At 65.7% G+C, this 15,270-nt stretch overlaps 4 protein-coding genes across 17 annotated transcripts in view; 1 reads left to right on the top strand and 3 right to left on the bottom strand.

Annotated features, from left to right (window-relative positions):
- The window catches only part of PAK4 (p21 (RAC1) activated kinase 4), a 28,232-nt gene extending 22,403 nt beyond the window's left edge, over nucleotides 1–5,829 (top strand). For all 13 annotated transcript variants that reach the window (XM_049793609.1, XM_049793605.1, XM_049793603.1 and 10 more), the window contains 8 exons: nucleotides 207–430; nucleotides 2,383–3,060; nucleotides 3,576–4,019; nucleotides 4,106–4,239; nucleotides 4,352–4,478; nucleotides 4,582–4,707; nucleotides 4,814–4,948; nucleotides 5,073–5,829. In XM_049793609.1, the coding sequence (XP_049649566.1) occupies nucleotides 227–430; nucleotides 2,383–3,060; nucleotides 3,576–4,019; nucleotides 4,106–4,239; nucleotides 4,352–4,478; nucleotides 4,582–4,707; nucleotides 4,814–4,948; nucleotides 5,073–5,228 (2,004 nt within the window). In that variant the 5' untranslated portion in view covers nucleotides 207–226 and the 3' untranslated portion in view covers nucleotides 5,229–5,829. The remainder of the gene's footprint in view (nucleotides 1–206; nucleotides 431–2,382; nucleotides 3,061–3,575; nucleotides 4,020–4,105; nucleotides 4,240–4,351; nucleotides 4,479–4,581; nucleotides 4,708–4,813; nucleotides 4,949–5,072) is intronic.
- LOC126035380 (NAD-dependent protein deacetylase sirtuin-2-like) overlaps nucleotides 1–15,270 on the bottom strand; it is a 195,036-nt gene that overhangs the window by 36,053 nt on the left and 143,713 nt on the right. The gene's annotated exons all lie outside the window — the stretch shown is intronic.
- SYCN (syncollin) lies at nucleotides 5,865–7,116 on the bottom strand. Its single transcript, XM_049793956.1, has one exon. The coding sequence runs from the start codon at nucleotides 6,924–6,926 to the stop codon at nucleotides 6,537–6,539; it is 390 nt and encodes a 129-aa protein (XP_049649913.1). The 5' UTR covers nucleotides 6,927–7,116; the 3' UTR covers nucleotides 5,865–6,536.
- LRFN1 (leucine rich repeat and fibronectin type III domain containing 1) lies at nucleotides 7,898–12,747 on the bottom strand. Of its 2 annotated transcripts, XM_049793593.1 has the most exons (4): nucleotides 12,170–12,747; nucleotides 11,155–11,202; nucleotides 9,599–10,945; nucleotides 7,898–9,213 (listed from the first exon to the last, which is right to left on the bottom strand). In XM_049793593.1, exons 3-4 carry the CDS (start codon nucleotides 10,921–10,923, stop codon nucleotides 8,646–8,648), a joined length of 1,893 nt encoding a protein of 630 aa, XP_049649550.1. In that variant the 5' UTR covers nucleotides 10,924–10,945; nucleotides 11,155–11,202; nucleotides 12,170–12,747; the 3' UTR covers nucleotides 7,898–8,645. The 2 variants fall into 2 exon arrangements, with proteins under 2 accessions (XP_049649550.1, XP_049649549.1); XM_049793592.1 differs by lacking the exon at nucleotides 12,170–12,747 and having other exon boundaries at nucleotides 11,155–11,976.

Here is a 15,270-nt window from a genome sequence, read left to right as displayed (position 1 = left end):
AGCAGCCTAATGAAGTGCGGGGCTTGTAGTCACTCAAGGTGTTTCCTTTTTGGCACATGTGTGGCAAGTAATTATTTTGCCAGAGAGCAAGGTCAGTTTCTAAAGAAGGGGCTGTTTGTTTTATGGCTTGCTGAGGTCACTGGTGCGCTGCCCACCTCTCCCTCCTCCTCCAGGCTTCGTTTTTGTCCCTCTTCTTTGCCCCTCAGGTCTTCTAGCCAGCCTCACCATGTTCAGCAAGAAGAAGAAACGTATCGAGATCTCTGCTCCCTCCAACTTTGAGCACCGCGTCCACACCGGCTACGACCAGCAAGAGCAGAAATTCACAGGGCTGCCGCGGCAATGGCAGGGCATCATCGAGGAGTCAGCCAAGCGCCCCAAGCCGCTGGTGGACCCTGTCTGCATCACCACCATCCAACATGGCTCACAGAAGGTAGGCAGCTCTGCTGGCATGGCCTCTGCCCTCTTGGGGAGGGCTGATGGTACTGCTTTTGGGGCTAGAAAGCCAGGCTGGGGATAATTTGGGCTCCGTGCCCTCTTCCCGGGGTGCCACGGAGCAGGTAAGGTGGCAGTTTGGTCTCTAACCTGCGCAAGCGGCAGTGGCGTCCCCACGGCTGAGTGCCTGCCCCTTCCCCGCCCGGTGTGGGGCTGTGCGGGATGGGCACCACCCAGCTGCTGCCCATATGGTGTGAAAACCTCTCCCGCATCCTCCCAGCAGCTGGAAAAAACCCACCCTACAGGAAAACGCCAGGGAAAAACAGTGTCTGTTCCTTCCCATCTCATCCCCTCCCCGTGCCTGTTTCCCCAAGCTGCCATTATGTCGTTTTTTTAAAGTCTGGCTTGTCTGCTCCCCTTGGTCGAGGACACCCATGCCACCCCCGTGCCCCAGCTCTGCCGTTCTTCCACCTTCACCCTAATTAAAGTCTCTGGCATTGGCCACGGTGTGACCAGCATGCCCAGAGCTGGCGTTCCTGCACAGCCAGTGGCTTTGCTCGCTCGGCTGGTTTGCCCCGGACAATGGGGCAGCTCCAGCAGCCGTGAGTAACGCTGGCTGCAGCCCTTCCGAGCGAAGCCAGCTGGGCAATTCTGCTGACCCAAAAAGATGCCAAAACTGGTGGGGCCCCTTGGCGCTGCCGAGCCCCATGGCTTGTGGTTGGGAGCCGTTGCATCCCACGCAGCTGGGGTTTGTTGTGGAGGTACAGACTCAGCTTGCCTGTCAAGGAAATAACCTGCTCCCCAAGGCAGTGGGAGGAGGAGGAGGAGGAAGAGGAGGGGGATATAAATAGCCAAGGATGGTGTGCTGTGCTCACTCACCCTGTGTGGAGGTGCTTGCTGCAGGAGAAGGCATCTTGCTCTTTGGAGGAAGGCGAGAGGCCTAGGGGATGGGGTGCCACTATCCCCTTGCCTCTTGCTGCATGGTCGTGCCCTCCGAGGCTCAAGTCCATGAAGGTGCAGATCCCTCCCTGAGAGCTGGGAAACAGGGCATGTCCCTCCCCACTCCAGCCAGTCTGATACTGGGAGCCGGGGGAACTGTCCCTGCGCAGCCCACAGCTCCCCAGTTCAGGTGTCCCGCCTGGCTGGGACCTGCCTCCCAGCATCAGGCTTCATTTTTACCTGCTCTGCTCTTCCCCTTTGCTCCAAGGCGGCATTCGGGACAGGCTCATTAACCTTTGGCTAAACGAACCACGTCTGCCCTCACCTCATGCATCTCCTCTCCCTCCTCCATGGGCCGATGACACTGAGGGGAGGAAGACCAGCGCCTGCCCCAGAGCTTTTCTGGGGCTGGACCCCAGCCAGGAACAAAACCTGCTGCCTCTGCACAGTTACTAATAATGGTGTTTTGGGGGCAGACGGAGCCCCCCGGGCACAAGCCAGGGGATGAGGTGCTGCCAGCAGCCTCCCAGACCCTTCCCCATGAGCCCCCCCGAGCGGGGCTGGGTCTGGCCAAAGGCTTCTCGGGTACGTGCTGCCTCTTGGGGCGCTTGGCCCATCCAGGAGGAGAGGCACAAGGCTGGCTCCGGCTCCCTGAGGGAGAGCCCTGTTATTTTGGTACCTAGAAACCTCCCAGTGGGGCCCAGGGCTGCTGGGGAAAGGCAGAGTCCCCTCCCCTCTCCCCCAGCCTCCAGCATCCTCCTCCACGAGGCTGCATGGCCCTGCCGGGCTCAGCCACCTCCTGGCACTCGACTGGACCAAGGTGGCATTGGCGCCAGCCCCTGGAGACCTCCTCCCCTCCCCATGTCCCCTCTGTGTGAGCCATGTCCCCAACACCACCAGACATTTCATTTTCTTTTTTTTTTTTATTTTCTTCCCTTTTTTTTTCTTTTTCTTTTGTTCTGTTTGTGCTTTGTGTTCCTGTCTGCCTCCCGTCCCACATCCTGCTCAAAGACCATCGTGCGGGGCAGCAAAGCCGCCAAGGACGGCTCCCTGACCTGGCTGCTGGATGAGTTTGAGAACATGTCTGTGTCCCGTTCCAATTCTCTGCGCAGGGACAGCCCCCCCTTCCTGCCCCGCCGCGACCAGCTCTACCAGGAGAACGGCCTCTCCGAGGGCCCGGCCGCTGCCCGGCCGCATGAGGATGTCAGCAGGAGCAAGGAGAAAAGCTGTCATGGGGCCAGGAGCGAGCTAGAGCAGGGCAAGGAGAGACCCTGGGAGAGGGAGGACCAGCGCACCCACCACCACCACCAGCAGCCCCGCGGGCAGGAACCCGGCCCCAAACCTGCTCCCCCTGCCGGCGGCCGCCTGCCCCCTCCTGAGTACCCCAAAAGTCCGGCTGAGCGGGATGGCTGGTGGGACTACCCTGCCGACAGGGACTACAGCAAGCCAGCCGACTGGGTGGTGTGGCGGGAGCACCCCGAGTCCTCCAACAAGCGCCCCAAATCCACCTACGCTGGTGAGACCAGCCCACAGTCCCCCCGGGACAAACGCCCGCTCTCCGGGCCCAATATCCGGACTCCCAACATCCCCGTCTCTGAAGGGGTGATGAAGACTGCTCAGCAGATGGGACAGCCTTTTAATACCTACCCGAGGGCTGAGACCAACCCCAGCAGGGGCGCAGGTTCACAGGTAAAGGTTCCCCCCCTGCTCCCCTCTGCTCTGACCACATCTGCTTGGCAGCAACCTCTCCTTCCCTGGCTGTGCAGCCCAGGGGAGCTTTTCCTTGCTCTGCCTCTCCTCCACCTCCTAGAAAAGCAGCCTCTCTCCTCCATTTCCTAAGCAAGTGCTGGCTAACAGGCTCCTGCACTCCAATTAAGACCGGTAAGACTGGCACATGCCGAAGACCACTGGCCCTGCGGGTGCTCCATGCTTTCCTTGCAGCACCGGCCCCATCCTTGTCTCCGAAGTGGCCACTGGCTCCTCTGTGGTCTCCTCTTCCCCCTTCCTTGGTCCTTCCGAGCCTGTCTAGCGCAAACCTTTCCTTCAGCAGCACCCGGCCCCGCTAATGCCTCTGCCACTCACTTGGTTGGAGGCTGCAGGGTCGGCACCCAGTGTTTTGGGGACAGCAGCAAAATCCTGGCTCCAGCCATGTGCTCCCCTGGGCTTTTGGTGGCTGATGTCCCTCTCCTCCCATCTCCTTGCAGGCAGAGCACCGGCCAGGACGACTGCAAGAGGTGGCATCCAATGGGCTGGTGAGCGGTGGTGCTGGCTCCTCCCGAGCCCACCCCCCTGGTCCGCTGCGCTCAAAAAACCCCGAGCCGCCCCATCCCAGCCTCACCCCGCATGCCTCGGATCCCCACCTTGCTTGCCATCTGCCCATTGGCCCCCCACTGCCCCCGGCGGGGCCACAACAGCCCCGCTCGCCCCAACGTGAGCCCCAGCGCGTCTCCCACGAGCAATTTCGGGCGGCCCTGCAGATGGTGGTGGATCCCGGAGACCCCCGCACCTACCTGGACAACTTCATCAAGATCGGTGAGGGCTCCACCGGCATCGTCTGCATCGCCACTGTCAAGAGCACCGGCAAGCTGGTGGCTGTGAAGAAGATGGACCTGCGCAAGCAGCAGCGGCGCGAGCTGCTCTTTAACGAGGTGAGGCAGAGCAGGGACCCCCTCAGGGACCCGCTTTTGGGTGTTGCGCGCCATGGGGGGGCTCAATCGCAATCTCCCCTTGGCAGGTGGTGATCATGCGGGACTACCAGCACGAGAACGTGGTGGAGATGTACAACAGCTACCTGGTGGGTGATGAGCTCTGGGTGGTGATGGAGTTCCTGGAGGGCGGTGCCTTGACCGACATCGTCACGCACACCAGGTATGTCCCGGGGACCCCCGCATGTGTGTCCCCTTCACCAGCTTGGCACCGGGGTCATCTGCCGCCCTGGCACGCTTGGCTCTCGCTTCCCACCCTCTCCATCGGCTCGTAGGATGAACGAGGAGCAGATCGCGGCTGTCTGCTTGGCTGTCCTGAAGGCCCTCTCCATCCTCCATGCGCAGGGCGTCATCCACCGCGACATCAAGAGCGACTCCATCCTCCTCACGCACGATGGCAGGGTAAGCGCCATGGTGGGGCATGGCAGTGGTGGGTACAGAGCTTCCTGGCCAGCCGAAATGCAGTGGCGGCCCTTCTCACCAGCCCTCTTCCCCGGCTTTTTAGGTGAAACTCTCCGATTTTGGGTTTTGCGCCCAAGTGAACAAGGAGGTGCCACGACGGAAGTCGCTGGTGGGGACCCCGTACTGGATGGCGCCGGAGCTCATCTCCCGCCTGCCCTATGGCCCAGAGGTGAGCGTGCCATGGGTTTGGGGGGCGCAGGGTGGGTTTGGAGGCGTAGGATGGCCTCACCCCTGAATTAACCCCTGGCTTTACTGTGTGTCCCCCCACCCTGTAGGTGGATATCTGGTCTCTGGGCGTGATGGTTATCGAGATGGTTGATGGGGAGCCACCCTATTTTAATGAGCCGCCGTTAAAGGCCATGAAGATGATCCGAGACAATCTGCCCCCCAAGCTTAAAAACGTGCACAAGGTAAAGGGGGGTGACAGGGCATCCTGGGGAGGGGGAAAACCCTCCGGGGGCTCCCTGAGGTCCCCTGGGACGTTTCTACCCACCCCGGGACATCGCTGACGGCCACCCCACTCCCTCCCCACAGGTTTCACCCTCCCTCAAAGGCTTCCTCGACTGCATGCTGGTGCGGGACCCGGTGCAGCGGGCCACTGCCAACGAACTCTTGAAGCACCCCTTCCTGGGCAAAGCGGGGCCCCCCTCCTGCATCATCCCCCTCATGCGCCAAAACCGCATGCGGTGAGGAGCCAGCAATGCCGGCAGCCACCCCGGCACCCTCCTCGCCCTCACTGTCACCTCATAACTGGATTCGTGACTGTGCCGCTACTGTTAGGGTGCTGGCGGGGTCACGGACCCCCCCCGCACCGTACTACTGAGCCAGGGAGTGGCCAGAGAGGGGGGCCAGCTCCGCCCAGGGCTAATGGCGAGGCCACGTGGTGACACCGTCCTGGTGTGTCCCCCCCTGCTTCCCAGCAGAGATTTGGGGCTGGGGGCTTATCCCACCCTGGACCTGGTGTCGCCCCCACCCTGGGGAGCGGTTTGGGACATCTCCCCACTTTCTTTTTCCTTTAAATCCCCTTTTCTTTATCCCTATCCAGCCCCAGGGTCGGGCCACCACCTGCATCTCCGGGGGACACACACGTGTCCCCAACACTACGGCCACACTACTGATTTGGGGTCCTTACCACCCCCCCACCCCCTCCAAACACGTTTTTTGTTCTTCCCCCCACCCTGTTTTGTTTTTTAACAAAGCTATTTATATTGTCATTTTGTAACGTCGCGGTATGGGGGGGCCCCGGGGCTGGCATGGGGACCCCTGGAGATTACACGTGTCCTTTTGGAGACAGCTGTGTCCCATGTGGTTTCTTTGGGGGGGGGGCTGTGCATGCAGGGTCACATATGTGCATGCCTACGTACATGTGATGCGTGTGCACGTGAGGAATGTGTGCAACATCTGCCCACATGTGTGACCCACCTGGGGCTGAGCATGTGGGAACCCCCCCGGTACCCTTCCCCAGGTCCCTGCTTGGGGGAGGAGGGGGGTCACAGGGTGATGGTCGTGGGGACCCCCCTTCTTCCTGCCCAAAGATACCTGGGGGGCCACTGCCTGCTGCCCCACCCCACTTCCCCCCCAATAAATCACCCGTGAGGCAGGAGCTACTGCAGCCTCCAGGCTTTATTGGCTGTGCTCCAGGCTGTGCGAGGTTGGGGGGGGGGGGGGGGGGGGGGCAGAGGCGGGGGTGGCACTGCCACATCAACATGTCAGCCCACATCTGTTAGCTTTGACCCATGTGGACTCACGGTAACCTGTGTGGACTCACATTGACTTGTCTTGGCCCGTGTTGACTCATGTTGACTTGTGTTGGCTTGTCTCGGCCCACGTTGACTTTTCTTGGCCCGTGTTGACTCATGTTGACTTGTCTTGGCCAAGGTTGATTCGTGTTGATTCATGTTGACTTGTCTTGGCCTGTGGTGACTTGCATGGGCCTGCGTTGACTCGTGCTGATTCATGTTGACTGGTGTTGACCTGCGCCACCCCGTGCCGCCTGCCTCAGCGGCACTGGCAGTAGAAGCCCCTGATGGCATTGTTCCAGTTGCCAAAGAGCCCCCGCCGCACCTCTTGCAACCGTGGCACCGTGCCGGCCCCGAAACTCTGGCTCTTCCCCTTCTTGCTGGCCCGAGACCAGACGGTCAGCTCGCAGCGGGTGCCCACCACCAAGGAGCAGATGGCGGTGACCCAGCTGTGGGGCATGTAGGGGATGTCAGAGCCAGGGTACACCACGAGGGCGGACCCCCCACAGCACTGGTCATAGTAGGGGCTGTTGTCGGTGTAGAGCTGGGCGCAGATGCGGGTGCCGTTGGCCGTCCGCAGGTTGGAGGGGGCTGGGCACTGCGCCTCGGCCCCCGCCAGCGCCACCACCACCAGTGCCGCTGCCGCCATTGCCCATCCCCCTGCTGCCCCCGGCCCTGCCCAGATATACCTGAGCCCAAGGACAGGGTGGGGGGGGACCCAGGTGTCGGGGCCCCCCCCAAGGTGTGCAGCCCTACTCCCTGGGAAGGGACCCAGGTGTCTGGGGCCACCCCCACCCCAGCCTCCCCCAGCATCTCCACCCCTATGGGAGGGGACCCAGATGTTCGGGACCTCCACACCCCCCCCCCCATGGCCTCGACCGTGGCTTTGGGGAAACTGAGACACGGGGGAGGGGGGGCCAGGCCAGGCTGGGGACCCAGGTGTCCTGTATGCAAAGGAGGGCAGGGTAATTAGCAGATGCCCGGGGGCGATGGGGGGAGCAGTGATGGGGGCTGCAAGTTCCGCCCCTGATTTGCATATTAATGACCTAAGGCCACGCCCTTGCCATGGCGCTGGCGGTCTCCCAGCAACCGCATCCCCTGTATCCCAGCAACCCTCATTAGCATAGTCGCCCCCCGCCCCCTCAGCCAATGGCCACGGCCCCCACCTCGTTAGCCCGCTCATTAGCATACTAATGCACTCATTTGCATACAGGGACCTGCCTCTTGGGGGGGGGGGGACACGGACGGGAGATTCTCGAGAGTCTCGTATGAGGCTGGGGCTCCCTGGACCCCCCCCCCCCAAACTGAGCGGGCCCCCCCCGCCCCCCCCTCCCCCAGACAGAGCGGCTCCCCTCCTCTTTACACACAAAAAGTTTAATCGCCCCGGGTGGGGGGGGCACAGGTTTTTAATGTAAAAACTTGTGTTAAACACTGCAGCGGGCCGGGGGGGGCCCGGGGGACGGCTGGTGGGGGTCAGATGGGGGGGTGATGGGACAGCGGGAGGGTTAAAGGGGCAAATGAGGCTGGGGGGGTGACAGGGGGGGCAAAGGGTAAATGGGGGGGCCGGGGGCCGACCCCCGTGGGGTTATCCAGACCAGCCAGATAGGAGGCCCTGGGCCGAGGCGGGGGGGGGGGAACCCAGGCGTCCGGTCCCTCCCCCCCGGTAGGGTTGGGGGGGGGCTGCGGTTCTCGTGTCATCTGTGCAGACGTGTCAGTAGCGTGTACGGGGGTCCCCCTGCCGCCGGCCCGGCCAAAGGCACCGCGGCGGGGGGCAGGCCGGGGACGCACACACGTGTCAGGGCATGCACAAGTCCCCCAGTGCACATCCCCCCTCGGGGTGCTCATGCATGTCCGAGTGCCCACGCATGTCCCCGGGGGTGCCCACGCGGGTGCCATGGGGGCAAGTAGGTACTGGGTTGCATATGGGTGCCCCCGAGAGGGGGGCACGTGGGTGCACAAGGAGACCTCGAGGAGCACCTACGGGTTCGTGCAGGCACCTGATGGCACCCACAAGCACCCGGAGCGGGGGGAGGGGCCCGCAGGCAACCAGCCATGGCTGTGTACAGCACCCAGGGGTGCACCAGGCACCCAGGAGCACCCAAGGGTGTACTGGAGCACCCAAGGCTGCATTCAGGCACCCAAGGGTGCACAGAAGCACCCAAGGCTGTCTTCAGGAACCCAGGAGCACCCAAGGGTGCATTCGGATACCCAAGGCTGCATTTGGTCACCCAGGAGCGCCCAAGGCTGCATTCAGGCACCCAAGGGTGCACATGAGCACCCAGGAGCATACAGGGATGCCGAGGACCTGGTGCTGCCCGGGGGGGGCTGCCTCCAAGCACCCTAGGGTGCTGCTTGCCCCCTGCCCCCCCTAGACGGTGCTCTCGAGCATCCAGTGGGTGCTGCCGAAGGAGGGGCGCAGGGTGGGGGCCGCGTCAGGCAGGTCGAGGCGTGGCAGCGAGCCGTGGTGCCGAGTCCGTGCGCGCCGTGGGTAGCTGTGGCTGGGGAAGAGCCCCTGCGCCCCCCCACCAGCAGCACCCATGGGTGCTGGGGGCGGGAGGGTGGGGGGAGGCGGAGGCTCCGGCTCAGGGGGTCTGTGGGTGCCGTTGGTCTGGGAGCAGACGCTGGCGACGGCGGCAGGGGGGTGGCGGGCAGCCGCTGCCTTGTAGCGGGCGGTGAGGATGAGGATGAAGACAAGGACGGAGGCAGTGATGGCGGCGCCGATGATGATGATGACGGTGCCCCCCAAAAAATGGGGTCGGGGGAGGGTGGCGCAGCCGGGAGCCCTGCCGGCTGTGGCGAAGCGGACGCAGCCGAGGGGGCGGGCGGTGGGCAGTGCCATCGCCCCCTCAGCGTAGAGCGCCGAGACGCAGAGGTCATACTCGCGCCCCACCGCCAGGTCCCGCAGCACGAAGCTCCGGCTGGAGGGGGGCAGCAGCCTGGGGGGGGGGGGCACGGAGGGGGTTGGGGGGGGCATGGCACGGCAAGGCCACCTGGTGCCGTGCAATGCCACTTGGGCCCTCGTGCAATGCCACCTGGTGCCATGTGATGCCACGCGACGGCGTGCGGTGTCATGCAGTGCTGTGCAGTGCCACCGGGCTCTGTGCAAAGCCACGCTGGGCCATGAGATACCATGCAATCCCACGCCATGCCATGCCCTACGGCCCCATGCCATGCCCCACGGCACCATGCTATGCCAGGCAACATCCCAGGCTGCCACACAAGGCCGTGCAGTGCCACCCAGCCCCCTGCAACATCTCTGTGCCCCCCTGCAGCCCCCCAGGATGCCCCTGAGCCCCCCCAACCCCCCCCACGGGCACCCACCTGTAGACGAGGGAGTCATCGAGGGAGCTGTTGTACTGGATCTGGAACATGCGGATGCCAGGGACGTGGTGCTGGGGCAGCCAGCGGATGCGCGCCGAGGAGGCCGTCAGCTCAGCCGCCACGATGCGCCGCTCGCCTGCCACCCGTGACTCGTTGCCGCTGGCGCGAGCCATGTCAGAAGGACCGGGCCCAGCTTCGGCGTCCCCATCCCCATCCCCGTGAGGGACGGGCAGTGGCAGGATGGCCACCTGCACTCGGGCAGCTGCCTCACCAGCGGCATTGGAGGCGACGCAGGTGAAGGCGCCGTGGTCGCGGAGCGTGGCCACCCGCAGCTCCAAGGAGCCGTCAGGCCGGATGGCGCGGCGTGACCCGTTCTGCACCAACCGCCCATCAGGACCCAACCAGTGCAGCACCGGCGGTGGGTCGCCGGCGGCAGCGCAACCCAACCGTAAGGGTTGACCTTCCAACACGGCGGCGGGGTCAGCGGCCGCTCTGGTGATGGCCGGCGCCTGGCACGCCAGCTCCTCCTCTGGCACAGCCCACAGCAAGCGGCCGGCGAGTGGTGGCGGCGAGGCACAGCTCTCCAACCGACCTGGCTGCGCCAAACGGCGCAACCACAGCAGCTCGCAGTTGCAATGCAAAGGGTTCCCCCCCGCCGCCAAACTGGGTCCCGGTGGTCCCGGCACCGGCGGTAATGCCCGTAAGCGGTTGGCGGTGAGGTCCAACCGCGCCAAGCGGGGTAACCGCGCCACCGCCCCAGCAGGGACCCGCTCCAAGAGGTTGTGATCCAAGGTGAGGGTGGCCAAACTGGCCATGCCAGCCACCGCCTCCCATGGCAAGGCCGGCAAGTTGTTATGGGAGAGGTCGAGATCCTCCACCGTGGTGGCAAAGGCGGCGAAGGCAGCAGGTTCGATGGCAGCCAGTTGGTTGTTGGCCAAGATGAGGTGGCGGAGGCTAGCCAATCCCCGCAGCTGTGCCCCACTCAGTGCCGGCAGCCGGTTGCCATCCAGGTGGAGGGCGCGGAGGGCGCAGAGATCGGCGAAGGCGCCGGGCGCCAACCGGCGCAGCCCATTGCGGGAGAGGGTGAGGTGGACCAGGCTGCTCATGTTGGCGAAGTCAGTGCGTCCCACGGCGCCGATGAAGTTGTCGGCGAGACGCAGCTCCACGGCGGCGCGGTCCAGGGTGGGGGGCACGGCCAGGAGGCCGGTGCGGGCGCAGAGGAGGGTGGGGTTGGGGGCGGCCGCGGGGCAGAGGCAGCGGGGGGGGCAGTGGTGGGACCCCGCCACTGCCCCCAGCATCACCAAGGGGACCAGCAGCTTTGCCATCCTCCGCCGGCCCCGGCGGCGCCTGCGGGCGAGGGGGAGGACAGGGTCAGGCCGTGGGGCAGGATCAGGCCCAAGGGCAGGACAGGATGGGAGCATGGGGGGCAGGATTGGTGCTGTGGGGGGACCCCCCCCATTCCCTGGGAGCCATGAGATCCCGTGTGATCCCGCATGATCCCATGAGATCCTGCATGATCCCGTGAGATCCCGCATGATCCCGTGAGATCCCGTTACCTCCTCTCAGGGCTCCATGTCGGTCCCGTCTGGGTGTTGCCACGGGGCCTGTGGGGACAGGGGATAGGCCAGTACAGACCAGTACCCACCAGTATGGACCAGCACCTACCAGTACGGACCAGCACAGCTGCACGCAGCCCAGTATGGCTCAGCACAGCCCAGTATGGCTCCATCTGCCCCAATATGGCCCCATACAGACTAGTCTGGCCCAGTACAGACCAGCAGAGCCTGGTATGGCCCAGTACAGGCCAGTAGAGTCCAGTATTGCTTGGTAAGACCCAGTATGGCCCAATACAGCCCAGCATGGCTCCACACACTCTAGTACAGCCCAGAACAGCCCAGTACAGCTGCATACACTCCAGTATGGCCCAGTACAGCCTAGTCTAGGCCAGTACAGCCCAGTATCACCTGGTAATACCCCACACAGCCCATTACAGTCTAATAAGGCCCAGCACAGCCCAGTATGGCCCAGTACAACCCAGTACAGCCCAGTAGGAGATAGAACAGGCTGCACAGCCCAGCATAGACCAGTACAAGCCAGTATGGGCCAGTACAAATTAGTACAGCCCTGTAAGGACCAGTACAACCCAGTACAAGTCAGCATGGCCCAGTACAGTCCAGTATGGCCCAGCACAGCCCAGTATGGTCCGGTACAACCCAGTACAGCCCAGTACAAACCAGTACAGCCGAGTACAACATAATATAGGACAGTATAGATCAGTATGGCCCAGCACAGCCCAGTATGGCCCAGTACAACCCAGTAAGACCCAGCATATCCCAATATGGCTCAGCACATCCCAGAACAGCCCAGCATGGCCCAGTACAGGACTGCACAGACCAGTACAGGACACAACGACCCAGGGACCCCTCTGCCGGTGCCTCCCTCAACCCCCGGTGCCCCCCCTCGGGTAACCTCCCCCTCCTCTAACCCACCCCCCCTCCCATAACCGCCCCCCCACAGTACCCCGAGCCCTGGTAACCGGTCCCCCCACCCCCCAGTGAAGGCTCCCGGTACCTGGGGGGGGCTCAGCCCACGGACGCTCCCATCGCGGCTCCGAGTGCAGCACTGGCCGGGGCGGGGAGAGGCGGGGAGCCACCGGGCCCGGTCAGGCCTCGGCCCGGCGGGGGGCCATGTGCTGGGGGGGGGGGCACCGGGGAGGAGGGGGCACCGGGCCCGGTTGTAGCGGGGTTGGGGAGGGGCGATGGGATGGGGGGATGCCGGTACCGGGGTGGGGGAACACCGGAATGCCGGGCTCGGGGTAGGGGGGGATGGACCGGGATGCCGGCCCGGGCTGATGGCGGCGGTGCGGATGCGGTGCGGGGGGGGGGGGGGGGGGCGGCCCCGGGATGGCGGCGGGGCGGCCCCGGTGCAGCTCCAGTCCCACCGGCACAGGCCGCCGCCGCCGCTCGGAGCCGCAGAGCCGCCGGGGCGGGGCGGGGCGGGGCCGGCGGGCGGGCCCACGGACGGACGGACCCACGGAGGGAAGCGGGACGGGCTCTGCTCCTCCGCACCGGCGCGGCCCTGGAGCCACCGGTCCCTCTGTCCGTCGGTCCCTGTCCGTCTGTCCTCCCCCGGCCCTCCCCCCCTCCCTCCGTCTGCCTGTCTGTCTGTTCATCCCTCCCTCCGTCTGTCCGTCTGTCTGTCCGTCCCTCCTTCCTTCTCTCCATCAAGTCCTCCCTCCCTCCCTCCGTCTATCTGTCCCTCCCTCCACCTCCCCATTCCCCCTCTGTTCCTCTGTCTGTCCCTGTCTGTGTGTCGTGTCCCCCCCCATCTCCCCCCCGCTGGGGACACGGGGGACGCGTGTCCGGAGCCGTTGGGGGACAGTGGGGATGGGCTGGGGACACTGGGGTACACTGGGGACCGGGGTCGTGCGCCCCGTGGTCAGGGCCCCCGAATCATGGCCCCACAGCCCCGCCCCCAGACTACCAGAGGCCCCGCCCCCTTCAAGCCCCGTCCCCGGAGAGGGGCCCCGGCGCGGAAGAGGAGAGGGTGAAGCCGAGGGGGCGTGGCCCATGGGAGGGGAGGCATGGTCTAGGCCCAGACAGGGGCGTGGGCTGAGACGGGGCGTATTCTCGGGAGGGACGTAGCGGGGACGGGGCGTGGCCGGCTCAAAGGGGAGGGGCCGCGCTGCCCCCTCCACGCCCCACGCGACGCCGCGAGGGCCGCTCCCCCGCGCTCCCATTGGCAGCGCCGCGGCCCAATGGCGAGCCGGGGCGGGGCCGCGAGAGGCGGACAACCCCGCCGCCGGAAGCAGCAGTCCCACCCCGTTGCCCTTCCACTGGCTGCGGCCGTGCGGTTGGCGGAAAGGGCGGGCCGTGCCGGCGGACGCATGCGCGGTGACGCACCGTACGTGCTGTGCGCGCTGACGTTGCGCGGCGGCGACGACGGTGGTGAGTGAGGAGCGGCCCCGGCCCCAGCTCCGAGGCCCCTGCCCCTCCCCGCGGCTGCCGGGCCCGGCTCCGCCCCCGGTGCGGCCTCCCCGGCCGGGCCTTGAATGACTGCCCCCCCCCTCCGTACCGGTACCAAGCCCCCAACTCCGCCGGGCCCGGTCTCCCTCCGCCTTGGACCCTTCGTTCTCCCTGACGGCGCTGGGACCGCCCCGCTCCCGGCTCTGCCCGCTTCGCCCACCGGGCGGGTGCTGAGGGGCCCCCGGGACCCACCCCCCCGAGCCCGGGCCCGCCTCCCACGGCCCCTTCGGCTGCTCCCCCGGCCGCTTCCCTGTTCCCCTCTTCCAGGGCGTCGGGTACCGCCGGGCCGGAGCTAGGCAGCGGGAGGGCGATCCGAGGGCTCCCGCGTCCCTCTCGGGTGGGTGCCGTGTCTCCCCGGGCTGGGCGGGGTGGGGGTGGGGGGCACCTCCGGGGGGCCCCGGTTGTCCTGGCAGGGCCGAGCTGGCACCCTGGGACGCTCCCGGTCGCGCAGGGTGAGGGGGGATGGGGTGCCAGTCCCTGTGGGGGCATCCCTGGTTCCGTGGGGGGGGGGGGTCCCGGCCCTGACACCGCCCCATCTCCTCTCTCTCCGCAGGGATCTCTGGGGCTCTCCCACGGGAACGCAGCCGGGGGGCCCTGCCGGACCTATTGGGGCCTCGTGCCCCCCCCCCCCCCCCCATGCCCGCCCTGGCCTGGGGGGGCACCAACTCCTCAGCCAGCCCCTGTGGGGGCCCCTACCGCAGCCACTGCATCGCTGCCATGTGAGGGGGGGGCACGGCCGGCCCCGCGTCTCCCACCCTCCCTGCTGCCGTGAGCCCCCCCCCCCCCCCCCCCCCCCCCCCCCCCATACTGCCATGATGTTCCGGGATCAGGTGGGGATCATGGCAGGGTGGTTCAAGGGTTGGAATGAGTGCGAGCAGACGGTGGCCCTGCTCTCGCTGCTGAAGCGTGTCACCCGCACGCAGGCCCGCTTCCTCCAGCTCTGCCTCGAGCACTCGCTGGCCGACTGTGCCGACATCCACCTCCTTGAGGCTGAGGCCAACAGTGCTGGTGAGTGGGGGGGGCTTCTCTGGGGCTCCCCGGGTGGATGGGTGGGCTGCCTGGGTGGATAGGCAGACTTCTTAGGTACCCCTGGGGCTCCCTGGGTGGATGGGTGGGCTCTGTGGGGACCCCTGGGACTCCCAGGGTGAGTGAGTAGGCTCTCCAGGGCTCTCTGGGTGGATGGGTGGGCTGCCTGAGTAGACAGGCAGGCTCCTTGGGGACCCCTGGGGCTCCCTGGGTGCCCCATGGGGCTTTGTGGAGCCCCTGAGGGCTCTCACCACACCCAGTGGGTCTCCATGCATCATTCCACCCCTCCCAGGGGCTCCCTATGTGCTCCTGGGTACCCTGTGGGAGCTTTATGGGGACCCCAAAAGCTCCCTGGGCACCTGGCGGGGCTCCCCCTTTGTCCCCAGGCACCTCTGGGGTCCTCTCCTGGGCACCCTGTCTGGTCTCCCTGTGCATTCTTGGGCTAAATTAGGGTAGCTCAGGGGCTCCCCATCTTCCCCAGGGGTTCTGACCCCACCCACCCACCCCCACCCCCCCCCCCGGAGTTTTTGTCCCCAGTTTTAGCCCCCTGTATTTGCCATGGGAGAGTTTTGCTCCCTCATTTCCAGTCCAGCGAGGGGAGGAGGTTTAACTCTGTCTCCC

The sequence above is a fragment of the Accipiter gentilis genome, chromosome W (assembly GCF_929443795.1).
Source record: "Accipiter gentilis chromosome W, bAccGen1.1, whole genome shotgun sequence".
In the NCBI taxonomy this organism is placed as follows: Eukaryota; Metazoa; Chordata; class Aves; order Accipitriformes; family Accipitridae; genus Astur; species Astur gentilis.
Note: the sequence above shows the minus strand (reverse complement) of the source record. Positions and strands in the feature narration are given on the sequence as shown.

What these genes read in the sequence shown, in the direction of transcription:
- SYCN (XM_049793956.1), bottom strand. Translation starts at nt 6,926, where the DNA reads ATGGCGGCAGCGGCACTGGTGGTGGTGGCGCTGGCGGGGGCCGAGGCG.
- LRFN1 (XM_049793592.1), bottom strand. Translation starts at nt 11,507, where the DNA reads ATGCAGCTGTACTGGGCTGTTCTGGGCTGTACTAGAGTGTGTGGAGCC. An exon ending in ACATGGAGCCCTGAGAGGAG is followed by an intron (nt 10,946 to 11,154) that starts GTAACGGGATCT and finishes CCTCGCCCGCAG; the next exon opens with GCGCCGCCGGGGCCGGCGGA. An exon ending in GATGACTCCCTCGTCTACAG is followed by an intron (nt 9,214 to 9,598) that starts GTGGGTGCCCGT and finishes CCCCCCCCCCAG; the next exon opens with GCTGCTGCCCCCCTCCAGCC.